Below are 27,102 nucleotides of genomic sequence, written 5' to 3' on the forward strand. Positions count from 1 at the left end.
TTTGGTGACTTGCACATTTATCCATTAAAACACACTTTTATTTTTCAGGAATTATGGTTTATTCCTGGTATTTAAAGTAGTGCATTGTGAGAAAAATATTCAAGCATGTAAGAGAGTCCACAGTAGCTTGTGGGTTAGGACTAAAAGATGTGGCCTCGCATTAATTCCACCACTCTCTTCTCTATCATCTGACCTGCTTGGCGTGACTCCAACCTCCTAGCTCCCAGAAGAGAACACGTTTCCTATAGTAATTTTAATGCAATAAGGACCTCCAATTATTTTTTCACAAGTGTTTCTGTTCTGTGACATCAGCTTATATTTTCACTTTCTGACTCCTAACAGATGTTATCTTTTTTTCTCAGCTGCATGTCAGGTTTTAATCAGTGCACCTGAAATCTTTCTCAGGAAACATTATCAGTAATTCAGGTATTTAACACGTCGTTTAATTGAAGTTTCCATGTGTAGAGTTCTAGCACTCAAAGAGCAAAAGCTCAAAAGCCTTCTGAAGCCACTTTCCCAAAGGAAAAGTCACCCAGAAATAAGCATGATACATGTATTGCACCTGCAGAGACTTGCTAAGAACAGAAATTTGATGTTGTATTCAGTTGGGAAAAACGTGGTTAGATTTTTATCCTTTGAATGGGAGCCTAGTCATATTTTGCTACATATTCAACATATATTTTGCTACCGCAATAAGCCTAAGTAAATTAAATTGATAAGGGGAATTGATTATTTATTTTAATAATTTATTTTTTCTGGGTTTGAAATTGCCTATTTTCAAGATGTGCTCTGCTTATTTAAAAAAGGCAGCCTCAAACATTGGAATGATATTGACATTGTGATTGTGTCATTGTGACATTGTGATTTCCATTAAACAAAACTGGCTAATATATTCCTTATCCTTGGACAAACTTGCTATTTTGTATTTTTAGAAAAGAAAATCTTGGAACAGCAATTTTAATTTGTGTCATTAAATTCTGTCACAATTAAGTCACAATCAAGTCAATATTTTGTAATGTTGCACAAGTCTTGAATTGATTGTTTTAGAGAGCAATCAGTCAAAAAGTTCAAATAAATTGTCACATGTATTGTCACATTTCATTATATCGCCTAGCAATGAATACTGAATCTAGAGGCATGCATTGGGCGCAGTGTTGTGCGGTACAGTACATGCGGACATCATGCTTTAGATATACAGTATCTCTGTGTACAGTATATCACCCACAGAAATCCCAATCTAGCCTGCATTCATTCATGCACCCTGATAAATTCTTTGTAGCTCTCCTGATTCATGACTCGAAACTGTGACGGGTGGCAGCTGGTAGCTGTTTGTTTTTAAGGAGAGGTTATAAAAAGACTGAGGTGCACCGTATCATATTGTACAGTCCTCTGGAAATGTGCCTTATTGTAGACATTATACCATTAAGGATTAATGAGAAATTCATTCTGGTTTGTGGTTTAGAAAATCTAACGAACTGATGAGTGATCCCAGCTGTAATGGTCCCCAGGCTGTTCATAAGGGCCTCAGTGTTGTCAGTTACTGTGGCCTGGGTTTCTGAGGGCTTTCTTTCACACCAAGGTGTGATTATTCCCTGGATTCACTTTTTTACATTCAAATATTCCATCATAATTAATGGTAATCATAGTAAAAATGATCATCTCCATCGGTTACTTTCATACAGGGATACTTGTATGTCTTCTGAACCACCATTCTGTTGTTCCCACTTGAGTTACCCAAGGCAGCCATTTTGGACCAGGAGGCAATGAAGTGTGTGGTGTCTTGCAAGCCAGCTTTGCTGTTGTCACCCTACTTTTTTTCCACTACGGCTTGATTTTGGCTACTTCATGCTTGCTAGGGTGGCAGTCCAACCACCGTCATGAGTCACACACCTGAAAAGAAAAGAGCATTGTGATCGGTCGGTGACCGAAACGACACGCCAACACCCAATTCGAGGGGGGGGGTTCCAAACAATTAGTGCACGTGTGCGCCTACTTATGCGCTTGTGCCTGCCTATTCTTTGGGGGATTTATCAGGCTGACCTCTTGCCTTCGGAGAGTGCACCCGTCAGCAGAATTCCACAGTTCTGCCACTGCTCTGTCTACACAGCTTCTGGCTCTATGCCAGGCGACGTCTCAGGCACTCAGGCCCTGGTTAGGAGCAGGCCATAAATACGTTCACATGGCCGATCACACAAGGAGAAAAGAGACCGTTCCTTTGCTTTTCCTCGTCGCAGACCGTGATAATTCCCAAGGCTCGGCGCTTTGAGCTTCAGCCCAGACAACTCAAGGATTTTCAGTTTCAGAGCTGTAAATGTGAAAGGTGAAAGGAAACAATAGGCACACGTGTGGTGGGTGCCGTCTGCAGGGTGACACTCGATAAGCTTTCCGAATGAGCCTTTTCATGGTCGTCAGGCTGTATCCTGCAAAACATTTTTGGGCAAGATCAAGGTCTCTCGTGACTAGGTGAGACATTGTAGCTCACTCATTGTTTGCTTTGAATGTTGCTTATTTTCCTTGGGTTTTGTTTATTTTATATGTTTGTGTTTCTTGCTTGTGTTTTCAACTAATAGTGTAAAAACACTCCATAATGCAGTGATTTACTTAATATGCAAAAAAGACAAATGAGCATTTCAAAAGGCAATTACACCTCTTACTGATGTATTGTTCTGAGGCAAACACTTGAAATACTGTAGGTTACTAACAGTACCTTTAAATCAGTCCAAAATGATAAAAGCTGCCACTTAAGTAATGCTGCTGTAATGTGACATGATGCCAAATTTTTGTCTTAGTCAGGCTTGCTCCATTTTGTATTAGTTAGCGATAAGGGTGCTGCAGGCATTTACATTGAAATACTTACAATACTTTTTCGTGAAGACATTACAAAGCTCAAATAAAGTGCATTTGACTGCGAATGATCCATGGTGATGACTTAGCCCTGGAACTACATGAGCTATGGGAATTGAGGTAATTGGGAGGACTAGCAGACTGTTAAATTACTCGCTGTGTTGAGCTCTGGCCAGCTGTAATTCTATGAGGAGGAAGGGAATACCTTCTTGCTCTCTCTCTCACTCTCTCTCTCTCTCTCAAGCTTTGGCAAGTGCAGTTACTTGCTTTCCATTGTGCCTTTCACTCAAAGGTTTGAGTGTTTGCAGCAAGCAAGCAAGCGACCTCCTCTATCGATTAGAGAGAGCACAGGCAATCACCTGCTCTTCTTTGAAGCAAGTCTTGCACATGCAGAGAAGAGTTGCTGGTATCCAGATGACCAACAGGGGTCGCACGAGAGCAAGTGGATCGCTCCTGACTGAATCTTAGTCCCTTGTCTAACAAAACATGGGTCAATTGGGGGATTTGAGTTTGAGTAATATATTTACACCCCGGTGAGAGGTGTCATCAGGACTTGTCGCTGGGACTATTTTTAGGATGTAGTGATGACCCAACTAAACCCTTCCTAAACATGGTTGACAGTGCCGCCAGTTATATGTTGCCCTGTGGGGCTTCCGACCACAGTCTGCGCTGGCATGGTCGTCATGAATCGATCCCAGACAGTGGGGCTGCTCCATACTGTACACTTGAACTAGAATGGCGCCTTAACCAGGTGAGCCACCCAGCAGCTCCCTGGCTCTTCTTATGTGTTCTGTGATCCGTTCACAGTGAAAGGGTTTTTAAAGGCAGCCCTGTGTAGCATGGCAGTGATGTGAGAGCTTTGCGATACCAGTGATTTCAAATAATAGTAAAGAAAATTGGAAAACATAACTAATTTCGAAGGTTGTGCCGGGTAGCCAATGTTTCTGGCTTTGCATCACTGATGGCACATGGAAATACACGAATATCCAGGGAATTAATTGCGTTGAGAAGGTCTAATTTTAATGTGATTCCTTTCCTGGATTTTCAACAAAAACACTTTATTTAGTATTTAGAGATTTTTTGGAATGTTGGAGAATAAACAATGTTATCTTGAATGTGTCTGACACATCCCCATCCCAAAGAAATGGAAATTATGGAAAACACATAGATAGACATTGCAGCTTTTTTGTGGTCTTACTTTGGTGTACTGTCTCAGATACACTTTAATCCATTAGAAAACATACACTTAATTCTAAACTGTGTGTAAGGATGCATTTTCCAGCATGGCCAAGATTCATCAAGCCGATTATATCCCATTTCTGAATATCCAATCCACACCCTATATACTCTGTAGTATCCCTCTTGAGTGTCCCCTTAAGGACAGTGGTATGGCTGACTTTCAATCTTCCCCTTTATCCAGGGCTGATTTAAACTTGGTGGGTTAAATCTCTGCCCAAATCTCTGGCCCATCAGCGGCATTAATGAATTCATAATTAATTAATAGATTAATTGGATAATTAATTATTTGATTCATTAATTATCCAAAAAGAAAACCAGCAGTACTACTGGCCTGGCGGGCCAGATTTGAGTATTTCTGCTTTATAGTGAGCTGACCAGTGAGTGTGCTCTCTTCTGGGTGACTGTTCCTTGCCTGATTTTAACCGCTGAGTGAAGCCATTTAACCCAGCCTGACTTGTGGTTCAAAATCCCCTGTTGATTAGGTCTGTGACTTGTCTGAATAGATTACGGCTTGTCACCTCGTATCAAAACGGTTTACTTCCCCGCTGTCTTGAATGACCGTGGAATCATTTTGACTCGTCGGTCAAGAACTCTCCCATTCAATTTCAAAAGCAGGGCCTCAGACCTTTTCCCCACTTCAGGAAATTGCTATCTAATAACTCTAAATCCTAATCAGTTATGTGACTGTACAGAGGTGTGATCTGATCAGGTGCTATACAAGGCACAATTTTAAGCGTCATTCGTAGTAATTTCAAATTTTGTCATACTTATTATGATTGTGGAATCATTTGAACTACACAGTTGAGTTAACACTGAAAATTGTGCTGTCTGTGCAGGTATGAAATGTGTAATTTATGAACTATGGAAATACCGGCACAGTATTTTTAAATGGAAAATATTTTTCCATTTAAAAAGTCCCAGGACATCCTGTAAAGACCCCAGGGGTCACTGGATACCTGTTTGGGAACCCCTACCCCTGTTTACAAAATTTTACTATACCTAAATTTCATACAGAAAATGAGAAGCAGCACTTAACAAAAGAGTTAATTTAATAAATATATATTCACCAGATTTTCCCTTCTCCAATCAGATTCACACTTTCCTCAGGGTTATAAATATCGTACCACTTTCTGCTCTCTGCCTTCTGTGAACAGGCCTGTTTTCAAATCAGCCAATGGCTGTGGGGAAAGAAGGCTTCCACGGTCGCCTGGCAGTCAGTGTTCCTGCGCTGTGGTCTGACTCCACTGACGCGATGGCTCCAGGGGAGGGTGGTTTGAATGAATGCTCTGACTAAGCCCGAACTCAGGAGAAACACGCATGGTTTTATAAGCACACTAGCGAAGCGGGAGGCGACCCTGGAAAGCATAACATTTGGTTGTCATTTGGGAGGCATTAATTCCACGGAATGTGAGCGGAGTCAGACCGCGTTCTTTTTCTGCCTTCCCTTATGTTCATTTCTTTTTTTTTTTTAGCTTGGTCTTCCTCTTGCAAGGCACTCCTCTCTTTTATTCTCTCTCTCTTTCTGTCTCTCCGTCTTTCTATAAACTCTATATTCTTAAGAATTCTGTCACAAGGGACAGTACGTGGGATTCTCTGGATTGTAGTTGCAGAATGTAACTCATGCAGTGAAAGCTGTGCTACTCTTAGTTTTGCAGTTTTGATACAATATTTCCCGGTTTCTTGTTTTAATCAAGTAAATTAAAGGACTGTTACATTTATCACTCTTTCTCTCACTGCCTTTTTCACCCATCTTTCTGTCTGTCTTTATCTCTCTTTTCCCTTTCCTCCCCACTCTCTCTGTGCCCTCGTTCTTATATTCTCTCCTGTTCCATCTTTCTATTCTGCCCTCTCCCTCACCTCCTCTCCCCTCTCTTGCTCTCTCTGTCTCTCCCTCTTTCTCCTGCAGACAGTATTAGTGCTGTGTCTGACGGTAGTTGTGGAATGCAGGGGCTAGCTTAGTCCCTGTCAGGGTCTATTCCCCCAATATCATGGCTGCCTGGCTAGTCAAATCAAATCACGAGCCCCATTAAACCTCTCTGTGTTAAGCTGCTATCGCCTCTCTTCATCCGAGGGGAAGGAGAAGAGAAAGAAAGAACGTGGGGGGCGGGGAAGAACAACGTGCCTTCAGAGGGTACATCTCAGCAAGTCAAATCCAGTCAAAATGCGTCTACTGTATGTAGAGCATTTTGCAAAACATTACTCACAAGAGACTTCACAGCGCACCTTGGCCTAAACCCCTACGAAGGAAAGCCAGGGGTGGAAGTAGCAAGGAAGAACAAACTCAAACACAGCCCAGGCTTGGTTCAGTTTTTCCTCTTTCTCTCCGTTTCTGTCGCGTTGCGTCTCCCTGCAGCTGCAACGGGGGCTAAACCCGTCACTGAGCCAGAGCTCTGGCAGGGGAGTTTCCACGTGTGCGCGCGTGTGTGCGTGTGCGTATTTGCGTGTGTCTGTGTGAGGGTGTGCGCGAGGGTGTGTGAGGGTGTGTGTCGCTTTAAGAGAACGGCTCCAGCTCAGAGAATCCACTTTGGGATCACAGAGCACCGCTCCTCTTTGTGCTTGAAAGGGACCGTAGATTAAAGCTGTGGACGGAGGTAAGGGTCCCGCATGTTGGTCTTTCTTCTTCAGTTTTTTTTAATAATCGGATGAAGGAGCGTTAAGTCTTCGCCCGGCCGTTTCAACGTCAGAGCCGTGCGGATTTACCGAGCTTCTGTTTAATTCCTACATTTTGTAATCACTCTAATTGCTTGCCTAACTCTGATTTCTGAAATCGTGTTTCAGCTTGTTACTTCTGGCTTCTGATCTTGGCTGTGAGATTTGTTTTTCAGCCTTGCACTTGACCTGTTAAAGCAGTCTAAGTTTATGCCAAGACATTGCATAAGTCAACTTTCCATTTTTACTCCTAGTATTGTGTTTTCTATATTCAAAACATTTATTTTAGCCTGCCAGGTTTGTTATGGATGTATTTTTTTAGCATGGCATTTGTCAATTCGAAAACACATTTGTCAAGCTGTCAAGGATTTGTAGAAAACTTTTCACATTGTTTTCACAGTTATGATACTACTTTCAAAAATGTGTTTCGCCCTGTCAGTTGTTCTGGCTTGACAATGGGATTTTTGAACACCGCTCTCGAGGAGCGCGCAAGTATTCAGGGTTATCCTGAGTTTAAGCAGACTTTCTGCTCCCAGAGTAACCTTGCATTGCGATGGGGGTGGCTTGCGTGGCCAGTGTGCAGGTCGTGAATGAAAGCGTCTTTTCCCTTGTGCTGTAACTGTGCGTGGTTACCGTCACACCCTCCTTTCTGAGGGTGGAAAGATTGACCTGACGGGAGCCATGGTTTGTCTTCTGTGTTTGTTTTGCTTGCTTTCATAGTTTGTCAGGGCAGGCTAGACACTGGTCTGAAATGTGTGTGGCTTGCCCATGTGTGTGGAAGAAAAGCTCACATTCATTTTTCATTCTGTCCCTCAGAGGAATTGTACAAATGTTAAATAAAAAATGGATACATGCCTGATTGACAGCCTCAAGTGGCATGCATTCATTCAACTCAAATTTACCATACTGAAGTATTTGTGCTCGTAACAATTGAAAAAGTTATTTTCTCTATTTCTTGCAGAAAAACCAAGTAAAAAAGTTTTTTTGACTTATTTCAGCATTAGCTTAACAATTTCAATTTATACATATGGGTTTACATATAGAAATACAAATTAATACAAATTAATACAATAAATACAAATTAGCCACAGGATTTTCTAAATTCAATGTTTGTTTAATCTCTTTACCAATGAGGTTCTCCTATTTCTGGTAACAGTGGTGCCATGTCTCTTTTAGCCAGTCATTGCGTCTCTCTGGATCTGTTTTTGTGCCGGGTGTCCAAATGATAAGAATAGTACCCTGTCATCATATCTCAGAACCACAACACGGCATGGACGTGCTACACAGACCTGTAGACATGAGCTAATAATAACAGAACGTCATTGTTGTACTGGCTGAGGAGTCGGTTAGGCTCCAAGTACTTTCTCTTTAAATATATATTACATTACAAATGTTATATATTATAAATGTGTTACATTTCACAGCGGGTCTCTGGGAGATTATGAATGAAACTACACTACACTAGCATAACTGCTGACTTCAGGCTTGAAGTGATTCCTCTAACCTCTGATAAGAGGATTCTCTTCCCTTTAAGCTGTAATGTGTGTTAGTTTTAGAGTGAGTATTTTCTTTGTGAAGTTTGATTTATGTTTACCAGCTTGGCTTGGTAAAGTGCACCTGGCCTTGCAAAGTTGCAAAGTGTGAAATTGTGCACCAATAGCCATAGCTAATGGGGAGAGAGCAGCCCAAATGTTTACATATCACTGTTAATGATTTTCGGAGGTCATTGTTCTTCAAGATTATGTTCAAGGGCAAACCTCGATAAACATTTCTTATACTGGCAAGTGTTGGTTGTGTGAATGATTTCTTTATCTCCTTCTTTTCTCTTACTCTATCCTTCAAATTGAACTTCTTTTCCACTGTTTCCATGTCTGTCATGGAATTTATTAAAACTTGCATATTATTGCATGCCTGAAAATATTTATTCTAATTTTGCTACTCCTTCAGGAACATGCTAATTTTAGATTGTAGAGTTGTAGAGAGGGGAATGTAATTCCACTTTTTATCATTATAATGTGTGAGTTCCTTTAGTGCTCACTTGAAAATCTGAAGTTATTTTCTTATACCAATGATATTCATAACACTTGTATGAATATCATTGGTCAACTTAAGGCATAGAAAATAAATATCCAAATATAACACATTAACTGTGCATTTACTCTATGAAAATGGTGTTTTGGTTTGGATACACACCTGTTTACTTAATTTCAGTCAGCAGGATGCTGCCCTAAAACATTAATTAAGAGGCGGCTTGAGTTACATGTAAATGAGGCTTAGACCCCCTAATTAGCATATGTCGTCATGTATTAATTAAGCTCCACAGAAGATGCTCTAATGCCCGACTTGTTTCTCTATTGTGTTCCTCCTAGATGACTTGGGGAGAGCTGGATCACTGCTTGAAGGTGGAGTTCACGGGAGCATGGGGTTTCTCTGAACACAGACGCCTGAACTGGTAAGATCTTTCCTCAGTCAAATTGCAAAAGGCACAGTGCAGTCTCCCTTGAATTATTAATGAATACAGAGGGGTTGCTGACATCATCTAGAATTTGACCTAGCTATAGAGTGAAGGCTCTCTCTCTACTGTGGAAGATGAAACATCCTGATTTAATGCATCTCATGGATATTCATTAGGAGGCATGGCCAAGGGAAGTAATATGGAAGTACTGCGTCTGGCCATACTTCCTTGGGGAAACGTCCACAGAAGATACTTCAGCAGACCTATTTTGTAGATTGGATAGGTTGAGTTTGTAGTCTATCATTTCCCATGAGGTTTTATGATTCTTACTGCAGTGCTAATGAAAGGTATGAAAGCAGTGCTTGTGTACACTTTATGTAGGCCTATGTCAATAGAACGCGCTACATGTTTGTGTGGTTTTTTTTTTTGTCTCCAGATCAGAATGGGTAACTCAGAGAGCCAGTACAGTATTCAGGGATCAAGGCGCGCTAGCCTTGTCCTTCCCAGGAAACCAAAAACGTGTTCCCTGAAGTTCCGCCCCGCCAAAGAGGACGTACTGTCCCTGCAGGGCTGGTGGAGGGGCGGAGCTGGGGGACCAGCCACCCACCTGCGAGGAGGAGGGAGGGGCTGCCAGTCCTCCTCTACCCATCCCTGCGACTACATCAGCGAGGGAAATGAGACCAGCCCCAACGACAGGCTGCCCCCCGAGACACCTGAGCAAGAGGGCGAAGGCAACGGCCTGCTCCTGCCACCGGAGAACGGCTACCGTTACCATCACGCCAGCGAGCCGGTCAGCGGGTTTACCGGCCGCGTCGTGAACAGGCGGTGGTCGTCTGGGGCGGGCTACCATTACCATGACGGCAGCGAGCCGGCCGACGGATTGTCCGACCGTGCCCCGAACAGGCAGCGGTCATCTGGGCTGAAGCTGCCGGGGGAGGGTAAGGGCAGCCCCAAGGTGGTGATCAGGAAGGACGGAAGCCTCCGGGTGGAGTTCACCAACATGGACAACGGCGGGGAGGCGGCGGGCGATTCCGAAGGTCCGGTGCAGCTGCTCCGGTTCTCCCCCGCTGTCGGGCAGCCGGACGACAACCAGTGGCTCCAGACCCCCCGCGGCGCGTCGTCCCCCTCCGACCCCACCCCCCGGACGAGCTCGGCCAGCTCGGACTGCTCCTGGTACGACTGGTCCTACGGGAACGATGCCGACCCTGCCCTTTCCCCCGGCTCTCCTCCGGCACGTGGGGCCTGCGACCACAAACCGCTCTCCCAGTGCCCGTGTGTCGTCTCCCTCTCGGACCTGTACCGCGACACGGCCTTGGCTGCCACCTTCCCGGCCACTAAGGACCTCTCCGCCCGGTGCCTGGACCCCCGCCGCACCCCCCACCGCGCCTCCTTTGTGTCCGCGCTGGATGTCACCGCCGAGGAGGAGTGCTCGGGGCCCAGGCAGTACGCCTCCTACACGCTGCCCTGCCGGAAGGCCCGGCCAAGCGTCGATGCCGGTGTCAAGAAGGAGGACGGCCTGAGGGGACGCATGCGCCGCTTCAGTGACTGGACGGGAAGCTTGAGCAACAGGAAGAGGAAACAGCAGGTGAGGGACTGGGACTGTAGGAGCCAGTTGGCATTTGTTGTGAGTTGGGTCTGTTGGCATTCGTTTTTCCTTATTTCGCATCAGAATGGGTAAATAATGTGATCTCAGTGATTTTGACGATGGCATGATTGTTGGGGCCAGACCGGCTGGTTTGAGTATTTCTGTAACTGCTGATCTTTTGCGTGGGATTTTCATGCAAAGCAGTCTCTGGAGTTTACTGAGAATGGTGTGAAAAAGTAAAAACATCAGTGAGCGTCAGTTCTGCAGACGGAAATGCCTTGTTGATGAGAGAGGCCAGACTGGTTTGAGCTGACAGAAAGTTTATGGTAACTCATCTGTGCATTTGTGGTATGCAGAAGAGCATCTCTGACCACGTCAAATAGGCTACAGCAGCAGTAGTCTAATAAATACCTGTTAAAGTGTATGTGCATTAGTATGTGTTATGAATATTTTATGATTTAACTGAGCCTAAATTATTTTCTTGAAATGTACTTCATTGTTTAATGGTTTTCCTTACATCTGATATGCTTGCAATGTGCATTTGCTCATATAGTATCATTTTATTTAATTGAAACACTGTTTCCAAGCTTTCAATCAAAACCCCTGTTGTCTTCAGGGTGTTGCCAAGAGTAACTATTTAGTTTTTTGTGAGGCATGTTGGTTAAGCAAACCTTTGTTTTTGTGTGTCTGTCATTACAAGATTTCATAGACAAGTATTTGTATGTGCTGGGAATGAATTTAAGAAAACATACAGTGCCTCAAAGAGTCCAATCTGAAATTAGTAGGCAGACATATGAATTGTTTGCTTATTTTTTTGTAACACGCTCAGTGATTTAAGACAGACTGAAGAAATTCCAATTCTCTGGTTGAATCATGCATCGTAAAATGGCGTTAATACAAAAACCTGGCGCATTCTGCCGGAAGAACAACTGTCTCCAGCTAGAGATTCCTGGTACATACCTTTTGGAGTAGCAGTACAGGAAAAGAAGTCAAGGCTATGCATCTCTATAGGAGCTGACATCTGAATTGAGCTGAAAATATCCACTGCTAGCAACAGCTGTCAGCCTTGTGGGAGGAGGTAAGGCTCTTCTCAAGCGTTCTTGGAGAGACGGGCTGTAATGTCTATGTGCCACATCACCAGGGACTGAGCACTACCCCCACCCAAAGCTTGTGGCTGTAGGGGCGTGACACCAGCTGTCATAGAAGAAGAACACTATAAAGTGAACTCTATATGTGGATCAGATTGGCACAACCCTTGAGGTGTTACTACAATACAACCCTTGTGAGCATACGTCATAGTTGGCATCAGACCACCAATGTCAACAATGGCAATAACAGGATTGGCTGACCGATTTAATTTACACCGTACAGTGGACCTATGGTAATTTCACACAATGCAGTATACACAGCCAGATAGTTTCCTGGGCCTATATTCACACATATAATAACGTAACTCATATATAATTCATATAGAGTAACTGTCTACTATTAAGCTATTTTATGTTAAGCTGTTTTGGAGAAAGTTGGCAAAGCGAAGGATATTTTCAAATATCATCTCTCTGTTTCTTATGGTTTTGAAATATGTGCTTCTGTGTGAAGCAAATGCCATTGTAGCTTTGTCCCTAAAGATAATTAATGGTGCACTGCTGCATCTCCCTTGCATAGGTCAAAGGTCATAGGTCTCAGTCACTGTAAATTAGCACCACTGAGGTGTATGCGAATGTCAGGAAATCCTTGACGTGCGGCTTGCCCCGAATTACTCGCGTACCAACATAAGAACGAACTGACAACTGGATGTAGCTTGTGAATGGATCCGTCAAGCCTGTTATTTAAGGAGGGTCATTCACACATGCTAGAGCTGCTTCTAACACTTCAGCAGCTGTTTGCCTGGCATCTAGCACAGCCAAGTTTTGAATGTTTTATGCAATTAAAATTGCAATAAACCAAAAATATTTAACTTATAGCTGTTTGTTTTCTGCCTCACAGCAAGGAGGTCCTGGGTTTGAATCCCCGTCGGCCGGGGCCTCTCTGTGCGGAGTTTGCATGTTCTCCCCGTGTTTGCGTGGTTTTCCTCCGGGTACTCCGGTTTCCTCCCACAGTCCAAAGACATGCAGGTTAGGCTGATTGGAGAGTCTAAATTGCCCATAGGTAGGAGTGTGTGAGTGAGTGGTGCGTGTGCCCTGCGATGGACTGGCGACCTGTCCAGGGTGTATTCCTGCCTTTCGCCCAATGTATGCTGGGATAGGCTCCAGCCCCCCTGTTCAGGATAAGCGGGTTAGGATAACGAATGAATGAATGAATGCTTTTTGCATTCTGAATCATCCGCAGAAGAAAAAACTGAAAAGGTGTTCAAAGCAAGCCTTGTTCCAATGTGCTCAGGTTGTTTTTCAGAAAAACCCTCCTGCCTCTGTTTGGCTTACTCCACCTTTCCATGAGCAAAGCCTGCATGAAAATGAAAAAATAATATGCATGATTTATTTTTTAAGTTAAATTTACAAATCACATATGGAATGGGCCGTTTTAATCAGATTACCAGTCCAAGCCAAGTATATTCAGCTATGCCTGTCACTGGTTCGTAACCTCATAAAAAGAGCCTGCACTGATCCTGGAACATGTAGATTCCTTGTGAACATTCCTCGGTTGTTCATCAATTATTCAGCAATTATTCATTATTTTGTTCACATTATTGGAGCTGTGAACATCATCTACTGTGTTTGCAAATCATTCTTAGTCCTCTGAGTCTGGGCGGCCGTCTGCTAGCAGATTACAGTAGAGCCTCACAGCCTCGTGTATCTGTTACGCAAGGAGATCTTGGCCTCCTAAGCTGCTAAGGCTAACCTCCAGGCCAATGTCTTCCACCACTTAAGCACCTGCACTTAGTGTGTATGGGCCTTGACATGCAAAGATTAATTTGTGTAAAATTGTACATTCATATAGTGTGTGGAATCCTAATGAACTGTGTTTCGCATTGTACTGCCAATGGTTTGTTTTCTGAGTAAAGCATAACCTAATTTCCAAAGTAAAGAAAACGTGAACATTTTGTGGAGCTAGCCACTGCACATCACCTTTCTTAATGGCTTAACCCCTAAAAAGTGTCTGTCAGCTTCCTCAATTGCGCGATATTCATGGACCATTGACTTGTTCCTGGCCCTGCCACAACTTATTTGTAGAATAACCTATGAATCTTTGTCAAGTTCTTTGAATATACAGTGAAATCTATATAATGGTCTCACTTGATTAATACAGGCCAGTTGGAATACCAGCATTAATAGTGACTCATCACAAACCTATCTAACAAATGATGATGTGAACATTAAATATCCTTTAAGGAACACCCAAGGATAACAATTTCTTAATGATTCCAGAATATTTTTCATTCTGATTCACTATTAACAATTTTAAATGTCAACTAGCCAAGGGCTTGATATTAAAAACAGAAATTGAAGCTGCAGTGCTATTTGGCTAGTCTTCAGTTTTATACTCCTGAACTCTTTGACACCTTGCTGTCATTAACTGTCAAGACAAGAAGGTGATAGATTTTGAATTTTGTTTTATGAGAATGACATTATTTTTTAGGAACACATAAATATTGTTATCTTGCTTGGTTTTGTGGTTAAATTGGAAATGGTATAGCAGCTAGAAGTATTAGTAATTCGTAGGCTCAGGTGTAATTGCCATCAGAGGATAGCATAGATGTTTCCTGGTGAAATAGAATCACAAGTGGTCTGGTATGCATAGCAAAGCCACATTGCTTTGGGCTATTATTGTAGACCTCTATCAGACATGCCCAATTGTCTTACCATGACTAAATGGTGTCTTTAATTTGTGTAATTAAATATTGAAATAACATTTAAATAAAAAATTCATCCTAGCAGTTTTTTATGCATGCAGATGATAATCCAAGCAGTCAAAACACAATACCTGTGATACCCTGTTTGACAAGATAGAGGATAGATTACTCCCCATGGGTTAAGCTGAATAGATAGATGATTAATTTAATATGAAAAGTAGGCCTCAATGTCAGCGCTTTTGCTCTGAGCTATATGTCATTATCTTTACAATTTTGAAATCAATCATCTATCTATTCATGTATGGGTCTTGTCCCGTGGCAACTGAAAAGTGTGGCATGTCAGGACAGCTTTACTATGTTTTAAACTTAAAAGTGCACTCACTTGTGCACTTTGTATGTGAGTGGATTTCTGCAGTTCACCAGAATCAAGATCCCACAGTTCCCTGCAAAGTGTTTGTATGTTATTTAATGAAGATGAATGAAGCTACATTTGGTGCAATTACTGCCACAATCAATATAAGTAACAACATAAGAAATTATTTATGTGCTGTGAATTTTAAGAAAATAGTGAACATCTCTTTCATTATTTCACCCTATATAGGTACATGGGGGTGGCACAATGCGCAGCGCTGTAATCGACCTGCACCTCCATATGAGGCTAAAATCGGTACGGGAAGGTGTTTCTGTATTTGGGTTATTCTGTGTAAAGGATCAGTTTCTCAGAGAGCTGGTTGTGTTACATTCAATTAGCTTTGCTTTGGCTTAAGCCTCCTGTTCCCTGGTTAGTAATGTAATCCGTTAGCATGTGGCGGCTCCAGCCCTAATGAATGGAGCCGGAGCTTGGCCAGTGACTCAGGCACTCTCTTTGGCCGTTCCTCTTCGTCATCACTGCGTCCAGAATCTGATGCTGCGTGTGATGAGGTGTGGTTGTACTTTCATGGGATTTGAACATCACAAGATGTCCTCTCTCTTCTATGCATGTGTGCTCTTACCTGCACACACACACACACACACACACACACACACGCACACACAATCTAACAAAGGCAAATACCTCCCTTTGAGTTTATTGGTCGATTTAGAGTCTTAATTTTGCAAAGAAAAACAAAATAATTGTTTGACTTTAATGAACTCCTGCGTGGGTGTCTCCTGGATTTGGGTTTCTAGCTGAGCCCTTAATGACCTAACTGAAGAGACTTGGGACTTTATTAGTACAAGCAGATAGGGTCAGCAGGTTTTTATGTGGGGCAGCTAATAAACCTGCAGACCACATCTGGCCTGAAGTCTGGATCCCATAAGTGCTGGTGTCCACGGTGAAGCTCTACCCTCCACGCCCCCAGCATGTAGGCTGGAGATCAGAGCTTGACCCTATATAACCTCATTTCACTCTTTCACAGAGCATTAACATGCACTCCCAGCATTCACGTTTTTTAAACATGAGATATAGACATGCTTATGTTATTGTTTAACCAATATTGAACCTGGGGGGTGAAAAAGAAAGACGTTTAAAGATATAAAGATGCCACTTGACGGTTGCTGGGGCAGTGCATGCACTTGAAGAGCTTTCACCAGAATTCCCTGGGGGAAGAATCAATACTTTTTCATTTAATGAAGTAGCAGTAAGCTTCAATGACAGATTCTGCCCTGCCACTCTGAGTGTCCTATAGGAATTTGGAATTGAGTGAAAATGGATGAACCTGGGGGGCGAAAGCCCTTAATTAGATTCAGGGATGAAATCGATCAGAAATGGTAATGCGAGGGTCCTGCTGGAGGGTCTTCTGTGCCGCATCTTTTCTCAAAGCCAGGCAAGAATGTGCCAGAGCACATATCTGTATGGGACAGATACAGTACATGACCTGAAATCAGTCACCGCTGGATACTTTGCTGATCACTTGACTTGAATGATGGTCAGCAAGGCCTGCTAAGAATGTCTCACTTTCTTAGGGTTAAATGCTTGACTTTGAAGGTTGGTACTGGAATCACAATAAGCAGATACCATGGCAGCCATTTTGAAATGAAGGTTGGGGGCATATTTAATAGAGGCAAAATGGTACATGAACTTTTAAAATAAAAACAGTTCTGAACTGTATGTCAGATTGCAACTGCAAAAGTGATTGTACTGTATGAAGCCTTTATTCTGTGATTAATTACATATTTTAACTTGTGGCAGTATGTTACCCCATGACCAGTCACCCGGAGCCAACATTCTGTCCCCCAAGACACAACCGTGAAACATCTCCAAAGGAGTGTTACAAACTGCAGTAAACCGTTCACAGTGAAACTTCCTGCTCAATAGCTGAAAAGCTGGGAATGTAACGGAACGTTCTGCCTTTTAAATAAGCCCTGGATCCAGACCCTGACCTCTGACCTTTGCCTCTGTCTCACAGGAGTGTAGGAGAAAGGAGACCAGCGAGTGCTTCGACAGCGGGGTAGACGGCCTGACGGCTGACACCAGCTCCCCCTCCCAGGCCTCCAGCCTTCTGTGGTGCCCGGGGGCCGCCCAGCAACCCCCGGCCTTCGGCGAATCGGCCAACGGCCCTCACTGCAACGACGTGCTGCGGCAGAACATCTACCAGAACTTCATGCGCGAGCTGAAAACAGGCCGTGGCGGCACCGCCGAGCCACACGAAGCCTCCACCGGCACCGAGGACACAAGCAGCGACTCGCTGGGGTCCCTGGAGCGGCTGGACCAGCGCTTCGAGAAGGAGCAGGGCGTGGTGCGGAAGGCCGGCTGGTTGTCCTTCAAGCCCCTCCTCACCCTGCACAAGGACAGGAAGCTGGAGCTGGTCCCTCGGCGCAAGTGGAAGCAATACTGGGTAACGCTGAAAGGTAAGGAAAGGACCAGGAGAAGGATGTGGTGTCACTGCGGGTGGAAGTGGCGTCAGGAAGTGCGTGCTGAAAGACATGCTTGTCAGCTTAGGTATACTTCTGCCATTGCCCTTGTCCCCGGAGCTGACCTCAATACTGGAGTAGGTCCTTAGGTGCTTCACAGTAGCTGCCCACCACTCCTAAGTAACTAGTATGGGTCAAATGCAGAGGACAAATTACTCCAGGGGGATCAATAAAGTATATCTTACCTTATAACCCTGTAGTCCCTGGCTACTCACTCCTAAGTTATATGAGCACAGACTGTCATAGCCAGGGCCAACTATTTTGGACAGGAGAATAATAGATAATATCAGAAGAAAAGGCGGCACCCTCTCTCAAAGATTGAAAGCGTCAATTTATTAAAAGCGTCAATAGCAGCGATGGTGATTTATGGTACGCGTTTCGCTATTAGCCACAGACCTTACTCTTTCAACCACGTCTTTCATTTCTGAAACCTAGACTGAGGAGGGTCACAGTGTGAGTGCATGTCTCTACATGACCACAACACAGATACAGTACAAAGCAACTCTGACCACAGACAATGATTCAGCATTACGTGTTACCAACAGGAGCCTCTTACTTATCCTCATGCAAGTGGAGCAAATCTCAGTGTTAAACCACTGTGCACTCCACTCTGTATCCTCAGACTAATCATAACCTACAACAAAGTTTTGTTATTTTTTACAAAGATACAAAGACTGCTTCTCATCACATTTGGGCTAGTGCCATTTTTGTGACCTTTTTTGTCTACTGTGTATTAATCAAAATGTACAACATACACTCTTAATTATGTAGACCTGTACACCAGCTTGTTAATGCAAATATGAATAATGTGGCAGCAACTAAAGGCATAAAAGCATGCAGACGTGGTCTTCCTCACCTCCTCCTCCTCTTCACCTTCCTCTTCCTCACCCTCCTCTTCTTTCTCCCCCCAGGCTGCACGCTCCTGTTCTACGAGACGTATGGGAAGAGCTCAGCGGAGCAGGACGTGTCCCCGCGCTACGCCCTGCTGGCCGAGGACAGTGTGGTGCAGTCCGTCCCCGAGCACCCCAAGAAAGAGAACGTCTTCTGCCTCAGCAACTCTTACGGGGACGTTTATCTGTTCCAGGTAAGCACATCTCCTTCAGACTCTTGAGTGCATTCTAGGCCTGGGTCAAATACATCATTGGTTTGGATTCAAATACTTTTCTAAGCTTTACTGACCTTGTCTGGTGTATTGGAACCTATAAAAGGCTCTCAAAAAGTGCAAACCCTGCCTTCTGGCCCTCTTGGTTGGTTCAATTGTGCCACTTCGTTTGGTGAGGACCAATCACAGTTCATTTTGACGGCAGCGATGGCACAGTTAGGTAGGGTAAATTCTGGGCAGATGCTCAGTTTGTTGGTGTTCTACCAATGTGCTGGGCCTAATGATGCCAGATTAAAAGCACTAAATGCACTCGATACTCAATTCAGTCCAAATCTACACAAAATTTCTGACCAATCAACGGACCTGCACATGTACATGCAAATCGCTTAATTTACAAACTGGTGCACTTGGATTGTTTCCACGTGAAACCAACTGTTAAAACTATGCAATGTAACAATTAACCAAACTCGGACTGCGGACTTTAGCACACAAACTATGTAACAGAAACAGCCTGATGATGAGCTGAGTCCGCTGTAACTTAGGCTGGGGGGTGACCGCGGCGGAACTCGGATCTGTCCAGCGCGGCACGTTCGCGATCCCTTAAAATGAGTTCTCGCTGCCTCTGCCTGCGTGGCCCGCGTGTGCGTGGTACATACCGTCCAACTGCTCAGTAAGAGCGGCTGGTGTCGCCCCGCAGAAAAGAAATCAAAACCAGAGTAAAGCCCTTTGACAGGAATTTTTTGTCTTCCGCTGTTGGAATGTCTCGGCTCGGGTTCATAGCCTTCTCCCTCGCGGGTCATCTGCACCCTGATCCCTCCGCCAGATCAGAGGTAGCGTGAGTGCGACGCGAAGGCTGCCGTGGCGACCTCCTCCTTGCTCTCATTCCGACCGCGGTTCAGTTAGTGGTGTAAATATAGTGCTCTCCCGCTGCCAGGCATGCGTCTGCCCTCAGGCGACGGTTACATTTGGAAAGACGTTCCCCAGAGGGCAGATGGGAAGAAAACACGCTTTTCTCTGTGAGTGCATCTGTTTGTCAGCTGTTTGGGTATGCTCTCCTTTCAACGATTGAAAGCACAAATGCCGTTTTACAGTTTGAAGTGGGTGAAGTTTTGAAGTGTAAAATGACAAGTTTTTCTATTATGCACTCGTAATTGGTCTGATGAAGGTTTGGGAGTTTGTTTTACACAAGTCGGCTGCCTAACAGTTTGCATTAGGCCTATGGATCCCAAACACCAGTGCGTGGACCAGCACTGGTCCATAGCAACATGGCCACCGGTAGCAAACTCTTCGTCAATCAAATGTATGTCCTTGTTGACCTTACAATGCGTGGTGGTCCCTGAGACTTTGAGACTGAATTGTTGGTCTGCATGCTGAATTTCTTTGGAACCACTGCATTGGGCCATGTATTCCTTGGAAGAAAACAACTCCAGAAAATAATGTGTTTCTATAAGTGTGCTGACCTTGATCCCTTCTCTCCACAACCCTCCCTGATTGGTTGAAACAGGGCGTCTGATCTTATGTGCGAGCGCTGACCTCAACCTTCTCCCGCTTCCCTGATTGGTTCACAGCAGCGCTCTGTTCCTCCTCCTCAGGCAGCCAATCAGACGGATCTGGAGAACTGGGTGACGGCAATCCACTCGGCCAGCGCCTCCATGCTGGCGAAGCGGCAGGGCAAGGAGGACACGGTGCGGTTGCTAGGCAGCCAGACACGTAGCCTGCTGCAGAAGATCGACATGGACGGCAAGATGAAGAAAATGGCCGAGCTGCAGCTATCCATTGTCAGCGACCCCAAGAACAGGAAGGCCATCGAGAGCCAGGTACCGGCAGTAGGCTTGGCAGGGCGTGGTCAGGTGTGACAGGGTGTGGCAATTCAGACGTCAGGGTTGAAGGCTTCATATACAAAAATAGACTTCCACCTTGGTTCTGATATTTCTTTCAGTGAATCTTCCAGTATACAAAACCTCATTGAATATTTGCACACACACGGTGAATGTAAATTGTGTGTGTAATTGTCTGTGTAAGGCAGTGTATGTGTGTAAGCTATGTATGTGTATGCTTATGCAAAAGTATACAAATACAGATAGAAACATGCAGGATTGATGCACAGATATACATTGACATACACAGGGCATGGTATGCGGGTAATGCAGGTACGGTAATGCAAATTTTATTCCAGTAGATGAAATTGCCAGAAGGTAAACGTATAAATATATGTACCCTAGCCAGTGACAATGCATTCTAAGGACTGTCTATAAACTTCCAGAACCCCCTCCCCCTAACCACAAACCAGTTAATAAAGCAGCATTTATAAGGGAGTGATTAAGACAGGAGACTACACTGCCCCAAGCCATTTCCATATACCAGCAGCCAGGAAATTGACCCCAGCTCAGACAGGAAACAAAACCTCAGCCTCTACAACCAGATGTGAGAAGTCTAAGGGCCAGACCTGGAGCTCCACCTCCTTCGTTTAATTAAAACAATGACGTCATGGTCCCCCTGGCTGTCTTTCCTTCAAAAGAGCAAGCGCTGCAAATAATCGTGATTATCATTTCGAATGTCATTTATATAGCACTCTCAGGGCGAAAGTGCTTCACATACAGTGTGCCATAAAAATATGAATACATAAAATTATTAAAGTAATGAATAACTAATAATATAGCAAGTAGTTGTTGTTGAAAATTGATGGACATAGCGCTGTAGGTCATTTTAAAAAGGTGGGTCGTAAAGCAGTTTTGACAGGGGCAGATATTAGAAGGAAGTAGAGGTTCATTTGGAGTGACAATAAGGCCTTCATTTTCGTTTTGCTGGGTGTTCAGTCATTGTCAGTGTACTGCCACCATTTTGTTTTACTGTGGGAGCGCTGGCCAGTAACATCTGGAAGCAGAGCGAGGGGTCAGGAGGTCAGACGGGATAGGTGGGTGCATGGTCCGGATGGGTTGATTGATTTGGATGGGGCTGAGGGGAGGTACGCCCAACAGATGCTTGACCTCTTTTGATGTCCCATCTCCGAAAATCTATACCAGAAGGTGTTTTGCGACAATATGCAAACTGACAATCACGGTCACAGATCAAACAGCAGCATTTGGACTTTATGAATTTGAGATGGGCAGAAGTCAACAAGCAGAAAAACCATAAAATGTGTTTCAATAAAATGTGAAATATTTAAGCAAGTATAGCCAAAAAACCCCAAAGCAAAACAGTAGTGGCGGCATTCGGTTGACTACATTTTTCTCTTGTGTGCCTGTGTCCATTTGCCTCTCTCTGTGTCTATATCTTTTGCACACTCTTTTCCCTTTTCATAGTCCACGACATCTCCCTCTGTTTCTTGCTCTTTTCTTTCTCTCCATCTCTTTCTCTTAGTTTGCTTTATTATCATGACAAGCCTAGACCTAAAACACAAAACAATGGTCCAGATTCAGTGACGGTAAATCAACATTGCTCAGTAAAATCCCCCGGCTCTCTTGCTTGCTCTCTCTCCCACTGAATAACTCACAATCTGTTTGTCTCTCTTTAACTCACTCTTGTTTGTTCCGTGTTAGACTCAGTCACTGTCACTTGCAGTCTTTCTCTCTCCCAATCTTCATCTGTCTCTCATTCCCCACCAAAGAGCTGCTTGTACCCATATGCAGTGATTTGTGTTCAAATACCTTTACCTCAGCTCGCTTTCCATTTTCGCACCGTCATTATTTATCGAGGGAGTTCACGAAGCAGTAACATCGCATTCCTGTCCAATAAAACCGTGTGCCGTTCCATTAGATGATGAAATCCTTACCTCCTCTGATGAAATCTGGATCCACAGCAGTACTTTTGGTTCAGCTCCATTTCAATGTCTGGACTGTATACATTAAGATGAAATATTACTTTCAGATGCCAGGCCTGAAGCCAGTGGTTCTGACATACACAGAATGGTGGAAAGGGTGTCCCCCGTCAGTCTGCATTAAACCTGATCCCCCGCGCTAGTTCCCACAAGTGGGCCCTGACACCATTTTTTCAGTTCATTGCATTAAATCCTTGTCTCAGCACAAAACTAGCCAGCGGTATCTCTAAGCACAGTGCACCTAATACTTGTTTCTGTATATGGTTAGATTCCCACACTGAGGTCTAGGAGGTTCACTGAGTTCCAGGGGGTCCTCAGCTAAATGTGAAAAATATTTTGTTTATATTGCCACATTTCATAAAGAATGGTTACTGAATGAGGGTTTATATATTTACCCACACTGTCACACTGTGCATTCATGCAATATTTATGTACCTGTACAATAGAGAATTACATAATCATGCTGGGAAAGTGATGGTAAATGTGACCATTTAGAATAATTTGTCATTTTGTTTTAAACTGATTTAACGTCTGGAACTGAATCTGAATCTAAATTGTGGGAGAATGTTCTAGAGTGTGAGGTATAAGAGCTGGAGCAGCTTGTCCTTTGGGGAGCATAGGATTCCAGCTGTGACCGATTTAATGTTGCATGTGTAAACATGTATCTTATGTACCCAGGTGCTGTCCTGTGTTTGCCTTGACAAACCCAAAATGCGGAATATAACTGTTGGAATAATATTTTCCCACTGCTTTGTACTTGTCAGCACTTCTTGATAAACTTTTTCAAGGACATAATTTGGGAGGACAAAGCATTGGATTAATCCAGCCTTGACAATGTTAAAGCATGGCTCATTTTTTCCAAAAGACATTAATTTCTAAAGTTAAAAAATAAAAGAAGTCTTATTACGAAACTAAAAGTGCTCGTAAAGACAGACAAAGTTTCAGGACACTTTCCTGTCTGAGGTTCATCAGAGCAAATAACAGAAATGTCAAGAAGGGATTGGAGATTATATACGTGACCCCTAACCCCCAGCCCTGTCCATTTTCCCCTGGGCTATCTGCTACATCTGAAGCCAATTTCACACTCCCTTTGGAATGCAGATCCAGCAGTGGGAGCAGAACCTGGAGAAGTTTAACATGGACCTGTTTCGCTTGCGCTGCTACCTGGCTAGCCTGCAGGGCTGTGAGCAGCCCAATCCCAAGAGCCTTCTGGCCACCGCCAGCCGGCCCTCCAAGGTCACCCTCGCCCGCCTGGGAGTCTTCTCTGTCTCCTCCTTCCATGCCCTGGTGAGTCCCGCTTGTGTGTGACTCAGTGTGTGTGTGTGTGTGTGTGTGCGTGTGCGTGTGCGTGTGCGTGTGCGTGTGCGTGTGCGTGCGTGCGTGCGTGTGCCTCTGTGTGTGTGTGTGTGTGTGTGTGTGTGCATGTGTGTGAGTGAATGTGTCTCCCTGTATGTGTGGGTGTGTGTGTGTCTCCCTGTGTGGCGTGTGAATCGGGGACAGGGACTGGATGTTACGGTTCATTGTTCTTTTGAAGTCTAGTTTGAACTTTGATGCTTTTGTCTGACACAAAAAAAGTCTGCCCCCAGGATTCGTTCGAATTCACTTGAAGTTTTTCTATGTGTTTAAAACCCACACAAAGAGATCTTGTCATTCAAAGAGTATTTCTTGGTGGAACACTTCACAAGTGTTCTCATAATGAGAAAAATAAATTGTGTCGGAATGATTTGAAGCTATGTAAAATGGGCATAAACATCCTCGCGCAGATGAAATACTTTTATAATTAGAGACGAGAAAGCGTAAACATGAATGAGTTCTATTCTACCGAGATGAGGGCCCTCAGAGCATGCATTTTGTCTTTCCTCAGATCTGTTCCCGAAACGAGGCCAGGCTGAAGAAGCAGTCTCTCTCCTCGCTCCCCCAGCAACACTCCGCCAAAAGGCGGCTCTTCTCTTCGCTCAAAGGCCTCGACAGCCTCGCCAGAAAGGGCCAGGAGTCCAGGCCTTCTTTCTCACAGGTGATGCTTGCCCCCAACCCCGTGTCTTTCCCACCCACCGCGACTGATAAGCGGCGGTATCCCTGCTCTAGGTAGGTAAAGGGGGCTGGTGCATAGCGCTACCGTACCAAGGTTTTTAGCACTGATCTGAAATCAGTTTCTGCCCTGGGTAGGTGGAGGGGGGTGGTGCATAGAGGTATCCTCCCAAGGCTTTTAGCACTGATCTGAAATCAGTTTCTGCTGAGGTGACTCAGCTAAAAATAAGCAAAGACACTCTGTTTCTGTTCCTTTCCTCTCAAAGACTAGAAGCCACTGCCCGCTTCTCGAGAAAAGAGTATCTTCCATGAATACTTTCAGAAACTGGTGCACATTCTGTCTCGGTGTAATGGGGTCTTGTTAAGTGGCGCGTTGTCTTCTGCCGGACGGGGCAAAATCACAGAGAAAGAGAAAAGAAATAGAACATGAATTATTAAAATCCATATGTGGTAAATTGCTGTGACCTGTCCCTGTGGAAATGGACAGATGGTTCCAGAAACCCCTCAAGCCATTCCCTGAATTTAAAGCAGCCCAAAAACATTTCTGGAGGTCCCTGTCCTGGATTTGCAGTCGGCCTGGCTTAAATGTTATTATTTTTTTACGACGACAACTTTGTCTTAAGAGCTCCTATTGGTTCCCCATGGGGGGCTTGGATAAGATCCTGGCCCCACCCAAACCTGGGACGTCACCTCACTTGTCATGAGACCTAATTTCTCTTACTTAGCTTTTTCCTATTTATCTATTAATCCCAATTTAATTAATGGTATGAAACTGAAAGATCCACACCCAACATTTTTCATTTTCATTTCAAGAAAATTATGTCAGTGTTCTAGAACTCCTTTCAGTTAGCAGTAATGATCTTATATCAGCATTTGAATGTTCAGTTTCAATCACATACTTGTATATTTTCACCTTAAAGGGTTAACGAGAGTATAGACTAGCACAAGGGCTCTCCATAATCCCTGACCCATCCCTCGGGACCCACAGCTGGGGCCTTGCTGTAGGTGGCATTTCATTCAGAACCATGGGCCGCATCGTGTTGAAGAATAATGATTCCCTGCTGATACACAAGTGCTAACAGACCACAGCCTTGAATGAGAAGCACTTCGTAGCGTAGTCGCGAAGGTACATGACTGAGAGGCGGAAGGTTGGTGACTCAAGCCCCGGCGTAGCCAAGATAAGATCCGCACAGCTGTTGAGCCCTTGAGCAAGGCCCTTAACCCCACATTGCCTCAGGGGTGGCACACAGTGGCTTCCCACTGCTCCTAAGTAACTAGGATTGGTCAAATGCAGAGGACAAATTACACAGGGTTTAGTAAAGTATATCTTCTTCTTCTCCCTTCCACCCATCTGTTGTGTTGGCTCAAAATATTTCCATTTTGCTTGCTAATCCTAATCCTGCCTGGCATCGGACTCCCGTCAGCCTCCTAAATTCCAGAGCTGGTGCCACGCTCACTTGCAGGTGCGTCCGCCTGTCTGGGTCCATCGCAGCCACAGAAATCTGCCGCGTCAACAGCAAGACAGAGCAAATATGGGTTCCCCAACCCCCCCAACACAACAGTCTGAATTCAAATCCAGCCCCTGTCAGCCAGCCCTCGTTTTCTGGACGGTAGGGCATCTCCACAATTCGGAGGAAGGAACAGGGCAACAGCAAAGTCAGAGGATTTGTAAGGGAACTTAAGTCTCTAAAATTAGGTTCAAATGCCTTTCCTGTCTCATCCCACTGTTCCATTCGTCATTTGTCACATGTGGTCTAAAAACCTTTTGTCCAGACCAGAGTCATTTACTTATTTAAGACAGGGATTTACCATATTACTCATTTATAAGTACCTTGATCACAAGTACAAGAGCTGCAATGCTGAACTGAACCTACAAAAAGATTTAGAAAAACATGGGATCTGGGCTGTCATGTATCACACTGATACCTTCTTGTGTAACTGTAAAGTACTTTTAGACTTTGAGATGAAAGTCACTGTATAAAAGCAATCTATTTTTATTATCGTTGTCCTCGTCGTTGTTGTAAAGCTCGAGGTGTTTCATTGGTGGTACTGCCCTTGGTTTCATGTAAAGCAGGGAGTACAGGCATCACTGCTACCTCAGGCAGAACAGAGCTTGAATGGGCTTAGTCAGCCATGCCACTGGTCCTAGGGCCCAGAATGACTGGTAACAGTGAGGCAGACAGCAGACAGCCTGGGCAGAAGTAGCAGTGATGCAGCCGGAAGCCGGCTCACCACATTTCCCAAACCAGGCCTGTTTTAACTGTTCCACCGCACCGCCATTATTTTTAGGGAAGCACTGGATGTTATTTCGGTCTAAATGGAAATGTGTGGTCGATGCTGGAGGCTGAAAATAGTTTTTCATGGAATATATATATATATACACGTGTGTGTGCGTGTGCGTGTACACGCGGATGTGTATGTGTGTGTGTGTTTGTTCATGTTTGCATTTGTGCTGCCCTTGGTTACTGCTGAGGGTGACTAAGCTTTTTTAAGTTAAGTGGTGCAGTGTTTTTTTTTCCTGTTTCTCTCTTTTAGGTCTTTGATGGAGGTTGTGAGGGACAGCTAAGCCCACTTCCTCCTTGCAGCTCTGAGGTAAGTCATGGCATCCACGTCCAGACTTATTTGTCTTCATAAAAATAATAAAAAATACAATTACACTTATAAATACATTTTATACATTTGATTCATTTAATGATTATTT

At 44.2% G+C, this 27,102-nt stretch overlaps 1 protein-coding gene across 3 annotated transcripts in view; it reads left to right on the forward strand.

Annotated features, from left to right (window-relative positions):
* The window catches only part of tiam2a (TIAM Rac1 associated GEF 2a), a 77,332-nt gene that overhangs the window by 8,371 nt on the left and 41,859 nt on the right, over positions 1-27,102 (forward strand). Inside the window, exons 1-9 of one of the 3 annotated variants that reach the window (XM_061247669.1) lie at positions 5,430-5,490; positions 9,102-9,184; positions 9,624-10,772; positions 16,950-17,391; positions 18,366-18,538; positions 20,149-20,373; positions 23,475-23,660; positions 24,238-24,387; positions 26,937-26,993. In XM_061247669.1, coding sequence (XP_061103653.1) covers positions 9,630-10,772; positions 16,950-17,391; positions 18,366-18,538; positions 20,149-20,373; positions 23,475-23,660; positions 24,238-24,387; positions 26,937-26,993 — 2,376 coding nt within the window. In that variant the 5' untranslated portion in view covers positions 5,430-5,490; positions 9,102-9,184; positions 9,624-9,629. Of the gene's footprint in view, positions 1-5,429; positions 5,491-6,616; positions 6,675-9,101; positions 9,185-9,623; positions 10,773-16,949; positions 17,392-18,365; positions 18,539-20,148; positions 20,374-23,474; positions 23,661-24,237; positions 24,388-26,936; positions 26,994-27,102 lie in introns of those variants that run through there. The other 2 variants (XM_061247653.1, XM_061247659.1) reach the window with 2 other exon arrangements.

This window comes from Conger conger, chromosome 1 (assembly GCF_963514075.1).
Source record: "Conger conger chromosome 1, fConCon1.1, whole genome shotgun sequence".
Classification (NCBI taxonomy): domain Eukaryota; kingdom Metazoa; phylum Chordata; class Actinopteri; order Anguilliformes; family Congridae; genus Conger; species Conger conger.